Source organism: Oreochromis aureus, linkage group 4, assembly GCF_013358895.1.
Source record: "Oreochromis aureus strain Israel breed Guangdong linkage group 4, ZZ_aureus, whole genome shotgun sequence".
Classification (NCBI taxonomy): Eukaryota; Metazoa; Chordata; class Actinopteri; order Cichliformes; family Cichlidae; genus Oreochromis; species Oreochromis aureus.
Window position 1 is genome coordinate 8876498 of NC_052945.1, and position 20220 is coordinate 8896717.

Here is a 20220-nt window from a genome sequence, read left to right on the forward strand (position 1 = left end):
TCCTGATTAACTCCTTCATGTTCAGAAAATGAATGAACTGCCCATCCCTGATCCCTTTTCGAGCTTTTCTCCGGCTGGCGGGCTGTCACATCCTCTTCTTGCGCAGAGCTGCATGGCAACGGGAGGAGGAGGCTGCTCGGGATGAAGGAGGGTACCAGCGTCCCACGTGTCCTCCTCACCGCAGACCCAACGCATTGCTCTTCGGTTTCCCATCCTTTCGTTTCCGCATACTGCAGATTCGCATATACACACACATACAACCTCATCCATACACCCATACGCACCCGCGCAGGCTTGCGGAGCTATGATTCCGCGGTGCGCACTCTCCCGTTCCACACTATTTCTTCACTGATCACTCTCTAGGCCTGTATCGATCATCTCCGACACAGGCCTGTCACTTATTTTTTTCATCATTCTGATATGCAAATCCAAATTCTCTGTAGCAGTGTTGACCGGAGCTGAGAGGGCGAGTGATTGAGAGGGGGAGAGATGAGAGGAGGCACATCGTCAGATGTTTAGTAGATTGATTTTGGATCCTCGCCATCATTTCTGCGATTTTTTTAGTCTTTTCCTCACTCCGTGTGCCGGGTTCGTGACATCCTGCGGCTCTCCATGCTGTAATCCGGGGGAATATGTGAAGATCATGCTGGCGGTGTGGTGCTTCACGGTCTTTGCTGCAGTGGGCGAGAGGCTTGCAGTCTCAGGTAAGAGAGAGAGAAGCGAGCGAGGGGGGTTTGGATCGAGAGAGGGAGAACCCCTTTCGTTTCCTTTGCATCCACTCTTTTTTTTCACCGCGAACAGCACTTTTCGAACCCCGGTGTAGGCTCGTAATTTTACTGTAGCGGGATCTCGGTGCCAAACAGCCCACTGGCCTGAAAGCACAATTTGCTGCATCAACACATTCCCACTGCAGCCTCATTACCTATAACGTATCCATAACCATTTCAGACGAGCATTTAGGAGGAAACGTCTACAGCACTAGAATATAACTACATTTTATTGCCCTGGGATGACGATTTGTGAGCCTTTCATTTGTATACTCACAATGTGCAGGCCTATATGAGCATCCCTATTGTAGATCCTATAAGCAATGACAAGTATTTTAATTATTTTCCATCAGAGCGTGCACATCTAGCTATCCACTATTTTTTATAAAATACTATATAAATAATGTTCACTGTTAAATTAGGTCACCAAACCGTGAGCTTACAGATGAAGATGCTCACAGGCTGATTTGTTTTAAATGTGCATTACTTTGTGCTTGTTTTTTATCCTTAAAGAAATCCCTGCTGCTCTGTTTTGGGCAGGTTCACTTGTGTTGCTAATTTGCTGAGCTCAGTGGAAACACTCTGTGAGAGTTTTCCTCTTGTATTATATACAGGTGTTGACAGGAACCTGGAGCAGGATGGAAGCATGTGGGACTGGTTTGCCCCAATGGGCCGGGCGGATAGTGGGGACACTGCAACCGAGATCATTTATCCAAAGCGCCTGGTACAGCAAATCAAGTCGGAGGAAGAAATGGCTCATGACTACTTGGGTACCAGGGTGAAGAATAGCACCGGGGACACCTTGGTGAGCTTACATCCTTAATTCTGTTTATTCCCATGCTGTAAAGGATCCCAGACAAGGTTTTAGGACCCTTCCTAAATAAAAGAACCTGATACATTTCACTATAAATTGAACAAAAAGAAACTATTCCACATGAGTAATGCATAAATATATGTTTCAATAAGAACTTAAAAACATTTGCCCGGCACTAAAATCAATCATTTCCTGCATTTATTGAGGCGTAAATGCAAGAACTCTGACCATTTTGAGTGCAGATAACTGCATGTGTGTACAAGGGTGTAACAGCACCAGGACAGACTTATTTTGTTGATGTCAACCTCCTTTTCCTCCCTGTCAGTAAAACAGTGCAGTGCTCAGCTCTCCACTGCTCATGCGGCTCCTGCTACACAGAGATAACAGTGCAGGGCGGTGTATTGCAGCAGCCTCTACTCCTTGTGATTTTGACCCATTTAGTCAGTGAAAATCCCTTTGAATGTGAAGTGAAGCAGCGTCCGGTGGGTGTTACCAAGAAGAGTTGTTGCTTGAAGCTATTTTTCCTCTCCCTAAATTTAAGCTGTAACCTCTAGCAACAAGTTATGAAACAACACTTGGCTTTCTTAATACGCACTGCTCAAATGCTGGTTAATCAAAGAGCTGTTTAAATGTCGCGCGATATATGAAGCGACCACCATCTCCACAGGACAAAGCTAGACTCTCCTGAAATAGTCAATCGCATCATCTGATAACTCGGATGCCGTGCTGAGTCTCCGACTTCTTTATTATTCAGCAGTGTGTTGAAGTATGTCCCCATTAATTATAGAACAGGCCTGTGTGAGAAGTGCTGAATGGTCCAAGAGGTTTGAGCACTCTCCCCCATCCACTGTCTCTCCCTTTCTCTCTCTCTCTCTCTCTGATGTTGGTGTTATGAGACAATATAGTAGACTCAGACACACCAGAGTCACATGCTTCAAGATTTTAGTGAATACATATGCTATAATCTTGGGAAGAGATGCTGTCTTAAATAAGAATAACTATAATATGTTCATAAAATGGTTTTCCGTAGACAAGATTTCAAAAGTCTCAGCTGCCGCACTTGCTGTGTTTTGTTTTTTTAAATATTTAAGATGCTCGGAATAAGGGACCAGATAAATTTAGAAGCAGCGGGGAGGGAAGAGCTGAACTTGTTCTTTCTTTTCTGTCACATCACACTGTGTTGAAAATAGATGAAACAACATTTTGGCTGATTTGATTTATTTGGTTTTGCACATTGCATTCATTTCAGCATAGTTTAAACTCTACAGATTATTAGATGAATCTAGATTAGCATTTAGAATCAGATGTTCTCAAGGAAAAAGATAAAGGTATCATAAAGGTATAAAGTTATGGAGCAAGGCCGTTTGTGTGAGAGCAATGCCAGCATAAATCTTACAATGTGTTGTTTGAAGTGTTATTTGATGCAAAAATGTATATTGGACTTTAGGCAATTTACATTTCAATATCCATAATGGCTTTAAAAGATCTGTAGCAGGTGGGGGCTGTTGGAGACGAAAATAATGATGTGACACAATTGAAGAGGAGCTTCTAAAAGGACCTTTTAGTGTGATTGTTTCGGCTTTGAAACCAGCAACAATGAGAAAGCGACTGAGTGACAGATTCGGACAAATATGAACTTTTTTTGATATTAAGTCTTTGTGATACCATCAGCAGCATCAGAGCAGCTACTAAATAAACCTTTGTCTCAAAAATAATGTCTTTCAGCCACGTCAAGAACAGTTAAATAGAAACAATCTAACCCAGTAGAGCAGTGTTACTGTACAGGGACAGAGGTACCAAGCTGCAGCCTCTCCAAGACAGTAGTAAGAAATCTGTTGTCTGTACTCAATGGAGGGAATAATTTCTGCATAGTGATGCGTTTTATTGTAAAAGCCCAGTGATTCACTGCAGCCGGTTCCTCCAGACTGAGTTCAAAGCCACGCTGGCACAGTCGAAGCTGCTGAAGAGACATACTGTTTAGTCCGCAGTAAATTTCACTCTCTCCTGCCCCTGCGGTGTCCTTACGTCCTCAGGCCTGGCAGCTGTCCATCCGGGGACACAGCATGGGTGAATACATAGGAGTAACGCTTTCTCCTCTTCCTATCCTCCTGTGAAGACCTCCTCTATTAATCCTTATCACGACACTCCAGCTTAGCTCTTAAACAGCCATAGCTCTGTGGAGTCAAGCTTGCCTGAAAGCTGGCAGCCAGTGCTGATCAATGCAGACTTTATAAATCATAATATCTCAGCTGCTGAGATGCTTTTAGACCTTACACTGTATTGATTCTGCTGAATTATTCATGAGACTTTTTCACAACCCTTCTGTGGCTTTCACAGAATGACACATCTAACCACAATTGTTTTGTTACACTTTAATTTATCAACCGTCAAATCCATCTCTCTAGTGTTTTTTTTTCTTTTTTCTTCTTTCAGCCTGTCCACTTGGCCCAGAGCTGTTTCCAAGTAGAAGCCTTTGGACGCACCTTCACTTTAGACCTGGAATTAAATCAGTTAGTATTACCCTGTAAATTCATCAGATCTGCCTGGTTTTTTGCACATTTTGTATCAGTGGGTGCTCTTAATTTACTGCAGCTGTTCTAATTAGCATTTCCCCACACTTAAGCAAATGCACTTAGCGTCTCTATTATGTTTCATGTCAAGATGGGGAACACCAAATAAATTTGTGGGGAGAACAGACAGCAGAAAAAAAATCCAAGTTTATTAGTATTATTATTATTTCTGACTAGAAAGGATGCTGGTGCAAATATTTACAATATCTTCTCTCTCTTTGCAGCCATCTTCTGTCTTCAGATTATGTAGAACGGCACTTTAACCAGGATGGCAGACCCTTTCAGTCTGTGGTAAGGTTTTCTGCATAAGGTGGGATGCTCACATGATTTCAGTGCATGAACTTGATTAATAGAAGTTTACCAAAGCAGCATTATCAGCATATTAAAGAGAGTGACCAGAGCAGCAGTGCAACACTCACTTAAAGTTTTGCTTGCTGCTGACAATCCTGAACTGATATAGATCAGATTATGTAGCAATATCCTTGGGCTCAAACTGTATTTATTTTTATTGTTCTTATTTTAGAAGTAAAACACACTTTTAAAGCCATCTTTTTTTTAATTATTGTCCTGATGTTTTCTACTATTTGATCACAACCTCATGCTTTTATCTATTTATGGAAAGTGCATTTCGTCCTCCCTGCTTTAGTTGTAAGCTCGTGAACGTTACCGGTCTGCACATATGTGGGTTTGCCTATCAGTACGTATGCATGCCTCTCTGCTTTTCTCAGACTGCTGAGAAAGAAAGGAAGTGATCGCCCGTGGTGTAAAATCACAAGCCCACGGAGAGAATCGTCGAGAGAACGTGGAAACGGGATAAAACCTTGACATCTAACGATGAGCTGTGTGCTTGTCAGGAGGGACCAGTGGAATGTGACTGCATTGTGCTAGCCAGGAGGGATGGCTAATGTTTTTTTTCTCTTTTTCGTGGACAAATGTGCCACTCACTGCCCCCAGCACCCACCCACCCACTCAGCCAGCACTCACGTCCCCACCCACAATCATTTCGAACTCTCCTTAGGTCCTCCTGACCAATCACAAGCCTGTTTCCATAGCAACCAGTTAGCTCAGCAGTGTCATTAAGTTCTTGGCAGCGAAGAGAATGAAAGAAGACCGAAAGGGAGGGAAGAGCAGATCTGGAATGAGAGGAGGAGGAGGAGGAGGGGGATATATGGAGTAAAATGCCAGTTAATACAAAAGCAAGATGAGCTTTGGGATTGGGGAGGAGTAATTCTGGGGGTGTATGTGTGTTCACAGGCAGTCAGATTGTGCCTGGAGTGGTGAAAAGAGAGAACGGGCGTGCAGGGTTGGGGCTGGAGACCTGTGGTCAGACCAGATTGTCCCTCAGCTGGATGGAGGCTTCATGTGATGATGCCACTTCTTCTGGACATAGCAGGCGTGATGCATTCAGGGCAGCACTTAACCAGAGTGATCCCTGTGATTAAAACACTTTCAAGTTCAAAGGCATTGTTTCCCTGAGCTGTTGTTGTGAGGTCAAAGCGCCCTGCTGAAATCAATTTAATCCAGGTGAATCAATGGTTCTCACTTTTCCCGCTGGTTCTTTTTCACCACTATAACCTTGCAAAGCAGCGTCAGTGCTAGATGACAAGAGCAGATTCCTCTTTGGGTTTTTTGTGTTTAGTCGCAGCCTGTTTGCTGTACAGTTATTCTGCATTAAATTCTCAGAAATAACTGTGTGGGCAATGTTAGTGTTGATTTATTGAAGAGATCCTTGAGCATGGTGTACTTCCAGCTCTATTGTCAGTAGATTAAAGGAGTAGAGCAAAGGATACAAGTAGGTCACAAACTGTGCCACTAACATCATAGCGGAGCACGGAGAGGTTTTTCCTCAATTCTCACCTATTGTGATATCAAATGATCTATGAAATTATCCCTATGAAGCTGAGAGTGTGTCAGCAGAGGTTGTTGTACTAAGCAGTGGTTCTTTGTCTTCACAGGGAGGGGAACACTGCTACTATCAGGGAAGGTTAAGAGGTTTACCAGAGTCCTGGGCAGCAGTCTCCACATGCCATGGCTTGTGGTGAGTTTGACAGTAGACCTTTGTCTATAACTTCAAATACTAACCCCCTGTGTGTTACAAATTAACCTCCCAAACTCAACCTTTCTTCTTCGTCTTGTTGGTGGTATTAGTGGCATGTTCTCTGATGGCTTCTTCAGTTACGGTATTGAGCCCTTTCACAATGACAGCAATCAGGTAAATGACCTGTGACTATAATACAGATTTTTATAGTTAAATATTTTTGTTTTAGGTCCTAATCTTAATATTTTCACTTTAGTATGATGGTGCTCACCTAATACGCAGGATGCCTGATATCAGACTTCCGGCCCATTGTCCAGGTATAAAGCCACACTTTTCTTACATTCATGACACATTTGAATTCATTTAAAAACGAACCTATGCCAAATGCAATTTTCCAAAAGTCTGAAAATAAATGTCACTTTTTGATTCACAAAAGCTGCTCAAAAGGAGCCATTCTCAAAAATAATTTCTTTAAAAATAGCTAAACTCAAATTCATAAGAAATGGATAAATAAGCTGGTTATAATTAGATAATAAGAATAATTTTAAATAAATTACAGTCACACCATTTAAAAGGGAACTTGTTTTGTTCTTTTCCAACCTTGTTTTTCTGTTAAATTGCAGAGAGTAGCTTTGTATCATTCAAAGTCTGTGAAATAAGCATTTTTAGCTCCCTTCCTCCTGCCTTGAAGTCAACCTTCTTCTGATTGGCTGCCATTCCTGAACAGTAGTTGGGTCATAGCCAAACCTTCCTGGCTGGGATGACCACATCTGGGATATCTGCTCTCAGTGACATCACACAGAGCCAAGTGTAGAGAAAACGTCTGAAACTGAGCATTTAGAGTAGTCTTATGCCTGAGCTTTTGGTTCATGGGAACTCTTTGTCGTATTATGAAAATTTTGCAATGTTTAATATTAGTATCTGCTCTTGTAACAGTACATATGTTTCAGAAAATGAGTAAAACTATAATAGGTCACCTTAAAGATTAGATTTTGCATTGTTTTAAGCCAACTTGAGATAATAATTTTCTGTCCTCTATCTTCCTTAAAAAGTAATATTTCTCTAACTGCCTGCAGCTCTGCTTTTTTATGTGTCCAGACTGTACAGAGGACAGTGAGTGGGATGGCAGAGGAGGTGATGGCGATGATGATGACAGACCGGACCAAGTGAGGGAGCAGCAGGCGTCTGGGGGTCTGCGACGGTCCAAGCGAAGTGTTCGCAAGCCCTCTGTGCAGACTGAGACCAAATATATTGAGCTGATGGTGGTCAATGACAATGATATGGTGAGTGCTAAAGGTTCTTGGTAGCCTGATGACTGCAGTGTGTACTGCTTAACCACATACTCCATGGTTTGTCCAATACTTCTCCTTATTTATTGTCTAAAACTTCAGTGCCGCAACCAACAAGGACATAAAATCTCCCCAAAATTACAAATGTACTTGTACAGAGAGGAGCAGTACCTAAATGTCACCAGGATTTGCATGGCTAACAGTAAACAAGAATAGCTGCAAATGCTTGTCTGATAGATGCAGGTGAATGAAAATAGGTGCTGTTTGTGAGTAAAAAATAAGCAAGTTAAAAGATAAATCAAATACAGAGCCCAGTAACAAGTAGAAATATACATTTTATCATCATAATATCAGCATTTAAATTAATACCTTTTTTTGTGGCCAGCTCAACAAAGAAGGATGACACACTGCCACTTGCAGAGCAGTGACCAGGTGTTCTGCAGTATGGCTAATCTCACTCAGCTCCACTCAGGAAACCTTGCTACGCAAACAGAACCCACATAGAGCAACCCCTCAAGAGGGCCTGGGGCTGTCACATATTGCTAGTTGTACACAAACATATGAGCTTTTATTTTTATATAGCAACAAAGCTGCCAGAGGCCATACAGTCCAATTTCATTAGCTCCAAGCTTACACTGACATCAGAATATGTTAGGACTGGACAGTGTACAGGTGTTAATATGCTAGTTGAACGTTTCTTAAAGGAATACAGACAAAGCAATGGATATGCAATAAGAAAAAAACTGTGACATTATAACCTCTGTTGGCAGGTAAGGATGGATAAGAGTCATAAATGAGGATCATTGATTCAAATTGTATAAAACAGCCTAGAATAGCTAAACTGGAATCTATGGAAGAATCATGTTACAGCAAATGTCGGTTGGCACTTTAAGTGTTGGCGTTTTTTGTTTTTTGGGGGGGGGGGTTTCTTGATTAAATTACATGGTCTATACAAGCACTATTTAAGTTCACTTAGATAGATGTTTCAAAATATCTGCAGATGTAAGTGCCCAGAGATGTTACCAATATAGTTGCAATCTTGCTTCAAGAAGGATTTTGGTCTAATGCCCCACCACCTACTTATATGAAGTATAGACCTTTGTGGTGTCACTTTTGGGTGTGGTTACCATTGCATTTGATCATACTCAACTGAAAGTTTCTACAAGTGGGCACAACAGAATGCTAATTAAATTATTATCTTATGGTGCAGATAAATTGGCATCTACTATACAAAAATGCTTTTAGTTAGAAGGTGGACTCATCCAGACCAAGAAAACAACAAAACAAAAGGGAAGCTTTATTAAAGCTGATAAAGTACAAAGGCAACAAAAAGGCAAATACGTCTAAATGGTAAAACTATAAACATGAAGAGGCACAGAGGTTTCTAGGTTTCTAAACCTAGAAAACTAAGAATAGATAATATAGAGTGTACTCAAGGAAGTGGAAACAGTTGCGTAATGAGACACAGGTGTACACAATCAAGACAATCAAAAGGGAACAAAAAACTCACAGGAAGACACAACAGATAACCCACCGCTGAAGTAAAACTGGGAACAAACTGAAAGGCACAGACAAACTACAAGGTGCAGAGTTGATGCCAACTTGACACTGAACAGAATGCAGAAAAAACGCTGGGGGAACACACAAGTAACACATTGATGAAACTTACAAGTCAAATACAACAAGAATTGAGGCTCACTGTGTTAATTAGTGTAAATGAAAATCAAAAAAGTAATCAGAACTCACCCTATAATAATCAGAAACTTAATGCACTGCAACAATGAGAACAGATAGAAAACTGCTCAGTAACAAGCCAAAACCAAAATTTCCAAAACAACTGAAAAATCCCTGAAATCAGACCAGGAACTAAAACATTGTTGTTTCTTTGTGTCTGCATGTTGCACTGAAGAATGTTAGAAAATCAACAGTCAAACTTAATGAGTGTTCACTTGTTTATATGAATTCTGCATGCTGAAGAGGTTCATGTGTCCGACATGTCTCAGGCACTAATCTATTTAAATTCTTGGTTTTCAATCAAATGCTAATAAAGTACCTACCAACAGTTTCTCTTTAGTGATGTTTTTGTTTTCATTTATTCATGATTTCATCATTAAACAAAAAGCAATTTTTGCATTTCATTTATTTAACTGAAACTTTGCGACTTGAGTTGACACTGCTCATGCAAAGAGGAAACATTGCATGTAACTCATTCCTTATATCACTTGGTCAATACAAGTAAATCAAATTAACTGTCTGATTGTGTATTTGTGTGTAACAGAGCTGATGTGATCCATCTCTTAAGCCATCTGTGCATCTTTGCCTCTACAGTTTGTACAGCTGCGTCGCTCAAGCAGCCAAACCAAGAACTTTGCCAAAGCTGTGGTCAACACGGCAGATACGGTAAGTGATCGGTTTGCAGGAAATTAATCCTCCTACTGCTAAACTCTGCCTTCTCACTTCGCCACCTGTCATTAAGTACGTGTGTGTGTGGGAATGATCTGTCCCAGATGACACTTACAAAAAAATGACACCAAAACATCAAATGAAGCAGTGCACTGATGGCATTTTGTGGTCCTCAGATCTATCAGGAACAGCTGAACACAAGGATCGTACTGGTCGCCATGGAGACCTGGACCTCTAAAAATATGATGCCAGTAGTGGAAGACCCATTGATAACGCTGCAAAACTTCATGAAGTACAGGAAGGACAACATCAGAGAGCAGAGTGATGTAGTCCATCTTTTCTCGTAAGACCGTCAAAATAAATAAATAAAATTATAATGAGAACTAAAGCTTATGTGATGTGTGGACTTGCAACTTTGGCTTTCCTGTGCCCACAGAGGGCGTAACTTTCATAGTAGCCGTAGTGGGACAGCCTTCACAGGAGGGGTGTGCTCTCCAACAAGAGGAGGAGGAATTAACGAGGTAAGGAAAATATAACATGATTATAATTTTCTATTACACAGATAGGGTTTATTATAAATTTTAACCTAAAATGAGTAATCAATCCATCCATCCATCAGTTTTCTTAATAGCTTGTCCATTTGATGGCCACTAAAGGTTATCTCCGCTATCATAGCACGAGAGGTGTGGTGCTAACTACTGTATTACTGTGATGCTCTAATTGGACTCATAATATAAATTGAAATTTAGTCGTCAAGCCAAATTTTAAGTATTTTATGTATTCTTTGTTATAATATTAAAATCAAATCATCAATAAGTAGGACTAAGTTCTCTGATTTAAAACATAGCTGAAAATAATTTATATGAAGCATATATTTTCAAGTAGGTACAGCAAAAAAAGTTGTGAGACTGAACCTGCTCAGTGACTGGGGCTATTCTTTGTGCAGTTTTCATGCTTTACTCATGCTTATGTAGGATTCCTGTGGGTGCCCAGGTTTCCTCCCTCAGTCTAAAGATATCTGTGTTTGCTTATCAGGCAATTCTAAATTGATTGTGTGGAGGTGAAAGTTGGCTGTGTCTCTGTGTTGGACTGGCAGCCTGTCCAGGCAGAGTGACCAGGTGTCCCAGCACAGCAGTTTTATCCTGTTTGTAAGTGGTAGAAGCACTGAGGCAGAAACGAGCTACTGCATCAGTTAGATGAGTTTAAGTATTTTAGGGTCTTGTTGACAAGTGAAGGACTAGTGGAGAAGGAGACTGTTGCAGTAGAGAGAGGACAGAGGGAAAGTGAAGCTGTCAGTTTACTGGTAACTATATGTTCCTACCCTCATGTATAGCTAACGAGCTTTGGGTTGTGACCAAAATAAATAAATTGCAGACATAAGCAGCAGAAGTGCAAGTATCTGTGTTCTCTTTTAGAGATAGCAGGAGGACCTCAGCCATTTGGGAGGGACTCATTTGGGAGAGCAGAGGCACTATTTCTCCAAATTCAAAGAGCCAGTTGAGGTGGTTTGGGCATCTGAATAGGATGCTTCTTGGGTGCCTCCTAAGGGACGTGCACAAAACAAAACATGTCCCTTAGGAGGGTGTAACTATTGCAGTTTATACTGTGCATTAAATGGAGGAGTTGTACAGGGGGCCACAGGCAAGAATGATTTCCTTTGTTGTTTTGTGGTGGGTAATCTCAGTCTCTCACTGAACGTGCTCCTGTGATTAGCCAGCACCTAATGGAGCGGGTGGGAGGTATTGTCCAGCATTGTCCTTAACTTGGACAACATCCGCCTCTCCGACACCACCTTAAGGGAGTCCAGCTCCATCCCCACAACATTACTGGCCTTACCGATCAGTTGTTTTGAGTCTGTTGGCATCTGCCACTGCTGAGATTCCTCCCTCCACAACACAGATGTAAATGACTGGGGGAGGATGGATGGATGGATGGATGGATGGATGGATGGATGGATGGATGGATGGATGGATGGATGGATGGATGGATAAACTCAACTTAGGTGACTCACAATAAATATGTGTCGTAAAATATATGTCCCCACTTCACAGCAAACTCTTACATGCATTCCATGTGAATTTCTTTCAGTATGGAAATGTAGGTGCAATGGCCATCACTTTGTGCCAGAGTCTTGGCCAGAACATTGGGATGAGGTGGAACAATGCACGTAACTCTGCAGGTAAGACAGAAGGAAAGCTTTATTTACAGGGAACTGTGAACCCAGGACTGGAGTGAATAGATTAACAAAGTAAGAGAGCAACATTGGTGCTGGTAGGATTAAGGCAGTGGGGGTGGAGGTGTTGGTGTCCCTGTCCAGCAGTTCCCTTCTGTAATTACACTCCTTCATTAGGTGATTAGTCACCTGCTTCCAAGAAGGAGGAGGTGGTGGTTAAAGCATCCTTGCCACTAAAGAGTGGGCTCTATAACCATCAGTTGTACTTTTCAATGCCAAAACAATAGATCTATACTGTATTTCTTTTGAAATATTTCTTTTCTTTCTTTGTTATGAGTACAAGTTCATAATGTCTTGCAGCAGCATTTAAAGCAACCCAGCTTAAGTTATAAATAAAGATCAGTGCATTATTTTATTCCTTTAGTTTATTTCTGTCATCTTTGCCTCTCTCATCTGTGTCCGCCATTCTTCACAGGAGACTGCAAATGCCCAGATGCCTGGGTGGGATGCATCATGGAAGACACAGGGTAAAATCCCTTTAAGCCACAGTTTTGTCTTACTAATTTCCCTCGCTTGAAAAATGAAACACCTGTAAGAGAGAGAAACTTTGAATTTTATCGTCTTTTAATTAGTCAAGCCAGTGATAATCACAGACACATTTGATGCTTTGTGCAAATTTGCTGAAACATAAGACATCAGCGTGCCGGCCACCGTGTAAGAATTACGAATGGTGAATTGAAAGTATTTACTACATGAGTGATTTGGATTTAGCTCCCCTTGCCAGATGGAACAATAAAGATTTCAATTATTCATTTGAGTAATATCTTACTACAGATGGTAACATTTCTGTCAGATTGCGACGTGATGGCACAGACACCCACAATGGATCTGGCATTCCTTACTGGCAGAAAAGTATCATGCTGTTTTTATTTTATTTCCTTGTCATGTAGTGTCTTGATCTTCCTTTGTGTTTTTTTGTCATCACAGATTCCATCTGCCCAGAAAGTTTTCTCGCTGCAGCGTTGACGAGTACATCCAGTTCTTGCTCCAGGGAGGTGGCAGCTGCCTCTTCAACAAGCCCAACAAGGTGAGGGCCATGTGGATATGTGGCCTGTGAAATCTTTTTTTTAATCAAAACACATATTTAATTCGGAGTCGTACATTATTTTTTGCTTTAATCCTTTTAATAACCTTTACTTAATCTTTTACCTTTGTCTGTCTCTTTTAGCTGTTGGACCCTCCTGAGTGTGGGAATGGGTTTGTGGAGCCAGGAGAAGAGTGTGATTGTGGATCCCAGCTGGTAAGTAGCTGGCTAGACTGGTTAACCTACTGCAAACAGGTAGCGTCTCTACATCATGTCTATGTTTGAGCCCCAAATGGTGTCTTGTTTTCTGGAACTCATCTGTTTTCATGTCTGGGGTGGCAGGAATGTGCCCGTAGGGGAGGAGCCTGCTGTAAAAAGTGCACCCTTACCCATGATGCCATGTGCAGTAACGGACTCTGCTGCAGTGGCTGCAAGGTGAGCAGCCCTGTATTACAAAGAGCCTGAAAAGTAAATTAAACTGACTTACACATAGTGAAATTTGAACATCAGGTTTACTTTGTCAGAGCATTTATAGTATTTTTCTCCTTTATATGTTATCAAAACTACGGAAATTTAAGAGATGCAGAAAGTCTTAGTTTATGGTGGTGCAGTGACAAGAACAAGAAGTGTGTCATGTTTCTTATGACTCACGACTTTTTCAGACTTCTCAGCCTGTATGGTTGCGCAGCATGCATTAAAAATCACCCATATGACAACTGATTGACATGTTTGTCTGATGCCTTTTTTTTTTCTCTGATGCGTGTTAGTATGAGCAGAGAGGCGTGGTGTGTCGACAGGCTGTGAATGACTGTGACATCCCGGAAACTTGCACTGGAGACTCTAGCGAGGTAGCACTCTCTGTACGCAACACTGAAAACTGTAAGATCACATAAAACGGCTTCCAGTTCATGATGTACTTTCCTACTTTTGCAGTGCCCTCATAATGTCCACAAGCTAGATGGATACATGTGTGATAATAGTCAGGTAAGAGATGGTTTTGGCTGTTTTCCAATCTGCAGTTGAGTTTGTGGTACACTGATTAGCACTGTTTCACCCCTTTAGGGACGATGTTACAGTGGGCGATGTAGGACTCGTGATGGACAATGCAAGGGGCTCTGGGGCTATAGTATGTGTTAAACACATCCACAGCATCTCTTCCAGCATATGACATAAATTTTACTAGTTTAGTCTGATTCTGATGTTAAAATATGAATATGTATATATTTGTTTGTTTTTTGTTTTTTCCATCACAGATTCAGCAGACAGGTTTTGTTATGAGAAGCTGAACGCTGAGGGGACAGAAAAAGGAAATTGTGGCCCCGGTCCTGATGGCCAAGGCTGGCTGCAGTGCAACAAGCCGTAAGTGGCAAATTCCTAAATCTCTTTTTTGGTTTTCTTGCACTGTATGTTAGCATTTTCTTTATTACTGCACAGTCTGAATTTCAAGTGTCTCTTGAATGGTGGCTTTATTTTAAGATTTTCCACCAACTTCACTGAAAAGATTCAAAAGATTCAAACATAAAGAAAGGTGAGGAAAAATAGGCACATGCAATACTGCTGGCATGGTCATCCCAAGACAACAAGCAGCTGGACAGTCTCCACAGAGACAACAAGAAAGGCTCCACAGAGTCTGACCCTTCCAGACATCCTGAAAATAGTAAAAGTTTGAAAATTAGAGGGATTCACACCCCCAAAAAAATCCACCCTGGCTGTGGCTCAGGAGATAGTCTTCCACTAATTAAAAGGTCTGTGATTCAATCTCTGAATCATTCAGTCCTCAAAGGGTCCTTGTGTGCAATCTCAACCAACTTACTGATGCATCAATCAGGAAGTCATTCATAAAGTTCTGTAAGGATAGAATAAAAACTCTGTCTATATGTGTATGAATGTGAAAGAGTCACCTGCTCATTCTAGGCGTGACCTGAACATAATCCTCAGTTGGAGGAAAGACAGGAAAAATAAAACTTCTATAAATGTATAGAAATCTATAATGCATTTATGAATTGCACTGTTGGTGAAATGTCATGTTCCTTTTTTCTTATTGCATCGGCTTCTTTTAGAGATGTTTTATGCGGGTTCCTGTTCTGTGCTAATGTGACAACGAAGCCAAAGTTTGGAGACCTCCAAGGTGAGGTGACCAGCTTCACCCTCTATCACCAGAACAAGTACTTGGACTGCAGGTAGGACGATCACATAAAATTCATCCAATCAGTCACAAAGGCTGTTGTCCATCAGTATCTCTTAGTGTTGTAATTCTAACTCTGTCCTATCCATCTCTCATGTTTGGATGCTTCAATTAGGGGTGGCCATGCTCTGCTAGAGGATGGCTCAGACCTGGGCTATGTGGAGGATGGCACTCCATGTGGTCCCAACATGATGTGTTTGGAGAGACGCTGCCTCCCTGTGGCTGCATTCAATCTCAGCACATGCCCAGGATCCAACTTTGGACGCATTTGTTCTGACCACGGGGTAAAAGAAAAAAAGACAAAGCTAATATCTTCTCATTTTACAGTGACACTGTAGATTTTTCAGTCTAAATTTGAATGAAAAATTAATATTAATGTTTTTTTATGTGAACTTTAACTGTTTCAACACCCTTTTAAGCATCACAAGTAGGACCTGCTTGAAGAACAGGCTTACATTGATTATGTTGTTCAATACCAAATCATTTTAATGTTCTTATATTCAACTGCCCCGTCTTTCTCTTAGCAGATAGCTAATTGGGCCTCTCTCCCATAAAATCTCTTGCAGACCTGCAGTAATGAAGTGAAGTGTATCTGTGACAGGGACTATACCGGGAAGGACTGCAGTGTCTTCGATCCCATCCCTGAGCCCACAGTCGCAACAGGCCCAGAGAAGAAAGGTCCATAGCAACTCTCACCCTGTCCATGTCTCTCTTTCTGTCTGCCTCTCACATCCCCCTCATAGTCTCTACCCATCATCCCTGTAGCTTCTTCATGTACTGAAGTCGACTATCTCACATTGGACATAAAAGGATAGTTCACCTGAATATTGTGAGGAAGTTAATTTTTAGACCACACAGTGTTATCCTTCCTGCTGAGTCTTGGTTTCAATGTTGGAAGATTGTGGGTGTGTGTTGAGACACATTTATCCATTAGAGCATGTGTATGTAGTGGATGCGTGTGTATGGTGGTACTGTGTGCTTTGCAGGCACTGCGATTTTCAAGTGTCTTCCTTACTTTCTTGCAGTCTGCCAATGACACAGAGCAATTGAGCAGCTGCTGCTCTTATAGAGCCAAAAAAGCCAAAGCCACCCTGAGCAGGAGGGTGTCCAGCTGAAAGAGCAGGAGAGGTGGAATGAGAACAAAGTAATAAAACACTCTCTCCTTTGTATTTTTGTTACTGTTGTCTTCCTGACTTCCCTCGCTCACCCGCCTGTTCTCCCATCTCCACCCCATGTGCTGGTTACTTCCTCTTTCCCTGCATCTCTCTTTCTGTCTGCAGGTATCTTGCCATCTTTCTCTCTCTCCCTCTCTCTAGTTGATGTTGTTGATGTACAGTGTTGATGCTGTCTTCTGACGTGTGTTTTTTAGTGGTGTTGTTTTGTTTCTGCCCCTCCTCTTCCTCCTCCTCCTCCTCCTCCGCACCCTTCCTCCCCTCCTCCTTCCTCTGCGCAGGTCCAAGTGGCACCAATATCATTATAGGGTCCATCGCAGGTGCTATTCTCCTGGCAGCTATAGTCCTAGGGGGAACAGGATGGGGATTTAAGTAAGAGTTCTGGCATGCCTTTGTGTACCTGTCTGCTTCTACCTAAAGGACGTCCCCGCCCCTCCCACTCTCACGTTTACGAACCAGATGCCCATTTGCAACTCACCAGGCCCAGGGGAGGGGAAATGGGGAGTCAAGTCTGAGACATGCAAATGCTTGAACCGCTTTTGGCTTTTAAGATCCATACAAAACACAACTACGCTGTAATCAACTCTGAGCTCCATCCTGCACCTTTCCTCCCTCTCCATCCTCTTTCCCAGACCCATTTTTTTTAGTAATGACAGGGCATGACATGTTTTTTTGCCAGGAACCACTGCAGCCCTTCTCTCAAGTCTACTAGAACAGACCTGACTTACCCCACTGGTGCCACATCTGGAAGTTCCCCCTACTTACAGTTTCCCTGACCTGTTTACTCTCCATGTAAAGACTAAAAACTTTTTTTTTTGACACTGGGTTTACCTAAGCATTCATTTTGTCATATACTCTTACTTTGGTGCTTTTAAATGCCTGCATTATCCCTTTTGTCTATAGGCAGCATCCTAACCTCAAACACCCTTGCTGAAGTGCTCCTTCTGCACTATTCCACCTATGCATGCTCGCTATTGTGCACCAGTTATGGTCTGACCTAAAAGGACTGCTGCTGCTCTAATCTCTCTCTCTCTCTCTCTCTCTATATATATATATATATTTATAAAATAATTCTTGGCTATAAAGAGAACATTAAATTAAAAAGCAATAAGTGATTCGTAGTTTATAGAATGCAGTGAGTCCTTTTGGGGCCAGAAGTGTCTGTGCATGTGTGCATGAGCCGTAAGCAGAAAGTTTTCTCTTTCTAGTCATACTGCTGGCTTACTGGGTAATAGTATCAGGCATAGAGCTGTGGCAGACATCTGTAGACCTGTTGCATGTGATGTGATCACTACAATGTGATGAAGATTTAGGGAAGGACTGGTAGAGGAATAATGGATTGAGTCATTGTTTGAGTCATGATGTAGCTAATTCTGACTTGACTTGAGGCAGTTTGATAAGAAGGAAACTCATAAAAAAATTCTTAGGTGCACTCTAAGTTGTGTTTATGCTTTTTACATAAAATTATAACTTGCCAAGCACATTAATTCTTATTTGTCTGTCATGAGTTCTTCATTTCTTTTATCAATACTGACTTAAATATCTTCACATTTTGTCTTCTCTCTTGGCGTTCTCATGGGATGCAGGAACATTCGAAGAGGAAGGTATAATGTATCACCATGTAATCTGTACACAGAGCTGCATCCTAAAAATATCCCACTGCATCCCATCTTTTCTTATCTCATCCCAAACTCGCTCCGCATGGCTGCTAACGCAGTAATCCACCATCTGAAAATCATCTCCACAGAACTCATTCAATCCTTTCCATTTCAGTTCTCTCCTTTTTTAGTTTTTTTTTCTTTAAATACTTTAGCTCATTCCTATTACATCAGCTACAAAACAGTAAAGCAAAACAGCTTCTCTCATCGTCATCTCCTATCACATATATCGGCATATCTATATTAATAATTGCTTAATTTTCCCTTGTCTTTCAGATCTGGTGGAGGATAAGATCTGTCTGTCTTTCTGTCTCTGTGTCCTGTCCACTTCTGTCTTCCTCCTCGCACTGTGTCATTTCACGTCGAAGAAGAGGGGAACAAAAAAAAAAGTCTTCCACTACTGTCCCACAATATCTCCAAAACCTCTTCCGAGCATCGTTTCCTCCACGATCGCGTCTGCTCCTTTCGTCTGTCCTCCTGGGGCCTGTGGAGCTCCTCTCACCATACCAGCCAAATCATACTCATGTGGCTGCTGCCAGCAGGCCACTGAGGATTACGTCCAGGCCACGCCTAGAGCAAGCAGGTGGCTCTCCCTGTGGGAGACACCGGGGTCTTCCTCCAGTCCAGTGGCTATACGAATGTGCTTTGGTGTCTGTGTACCTCTTCTCACGTCTCGGACAGTCTGATCAAGAACATATCAACGGTGGACCAAATGAGACACGTCTTTCCAATGCCTGCCTGCACATAAACTAACCCGGCCGTCACTTGAGTCCACAGGTAAATGCTGGACTAGCACACAGACTGAAATAACGTAACAGGGGCTGTATTGTTTCCTTTTTTTCTTTAAGGAAACGGACCTAAGATACAGTTCCTCCGAGGGCCAGACGTAGACAAGGTGCATCTTAAAATGGACAGAAATTAGTTTTTAATCTACAACATTTGGCAACGTTGAGATAACTTTAAAAAAAAAAGAACACTGGACTCTTGTTAGCATGTTTTCCAAAGAAAGGCTGAGTAAGGACTGACTGATCGTAGAAGCTGTTTGTTCTGGATTGCAGTTTGAGTCTTAACTTGAGGCGTCCTACCTGCCCACCACTCTCCCACACCCTCAAGTTTTCAGGTACAAAAAAAAGGAAGCTAGGTGTTGTGGTTTTGGGATCATTAAAAAAATATTATATATATGAAGCAGCAGAGACCGTAACTTAGTGTTTTCGATGACAGACCGACCAACATACATTCCACAATATCTGTCTGTGCGTGTTCACCACTTTTGGGCCCAAAGTTTGTACGGTTAGGAAGTTTACTGTGTCTGTCTGCTCAGGAGTGAATGTATGGGTGTAAGAGGTTTTTAAAGAAAGTAAGAATGTGTGTGTTTACATTAATGTTATGGGGCAGTTGTGTCTGTGTACACCTGAACATTCCTCCCATCACTGGTTTTTACCTCTAGCAGATCATCTCTTTCTACAACCTGTTGTGCGCTGCAGCCACGCACCCTAAAGGCAGCACAGAAAGAATTCAACATGTCATGTATCTACAAAAAAAATGAGCACTAGCCAACTGTATGCACACCTATTTGTAAATATGTGCAAGATATACTGAATGTTAAATGCAATGTATGAAGATTTATTTAAAACTATGTTTAAAAATAATTTATCTGTTTGAGCAAACTTATAGCTATCCATCTCCTGGTCGCCCTGCCTCTGCAAATCTCTCCTGTAGACAAAGCTGTCCATGCATCTTTAAATGTGGCCACAAAAAAAAAAAAAAGCTAAGCTAGCCATCTCATCATCTCTCTTGTCATTCTAGCTACCACTGAAATGAAATCCCATGAGTCTTTTGTACATTTGTTGATAGCCCTGAGCCCTGGGTGAACGCCTCAGCCCAGAAACTTTGTAAATGAGATTAAAGAGATCTGGTTCGGGGTCCAGAATGCAGCTTGTCTGATAGCGTATGCGCATATGAGGTCAGTTTGGTTTGTTTTGAGCTTTGCACTATGGCTGATGCACTATTGTTATTAATACAATATGTACAGAGTGGAGATCAAATGCAATCGGGAAGAAGAAGGAA

The 20220-nt window shown here is 41.7% G+C and overlaps 1 protein-coding gene across 2 annotated transcripts; it reads left to right on the forward strand.

The window, feature by feature from the left end:
* The first annotated feature begins 245 nt into the window (after positions 1 to 245).
* On the forward strand, positions 246 to 18584 carry LOC116330971 (disintegrin and metalloproteinase domain-containing protein 11-like). 2 transcript variants are annotated; one of them, XM_031753460.2, is made up of 26 exons: positions 246 to 704; positions 1382 to 1572; positions 4015 to 4091; positions 4376 to 4442; positions 6107 to 6189; positions 6300 to 6363; positions 6446 to 6506; positions 7288 to 7472; positions 9807 to 9878; positions 10058 to 10224; positions 10318 to 10402; positions 11970 to 12060; positions 12530 to 12581; positions 13042 to 13141; positions 13283 to 13354; positions 13481 to 13573; positions 13906 to 13986; positions 14072 to 14122; positions 14201 to 14264; positions 14392 to 14497; positions 15199 to 15318; positions 15439 to 15607; positions 15890 to 16001; positions 16777 to 16867; positions 18082 to 18099; positions 18430 to 18584. In XM_031753460.2, exons 1-26 carry the CDS (start codon positions 512 to 514, stop codon positions 18443 to 18445), a joined length of 2481 nt encoding a protein of 826 aa, XP_031609320.1. In that variant the 5' UTR covers positions 246 to 511; the 3' UTR covers positions 18446 to 18584. The 2 variants fall into 2 exon arrangements, with proteins under 2 accessions (XP_031609320.1, XP_039466780.1); XM_039610846.1 differs by lacking the exon at positions 18082 to 18099.
* The last annotated feature ends 1636 nt before the right edge of the window (positions 18585 to 20220 follow it).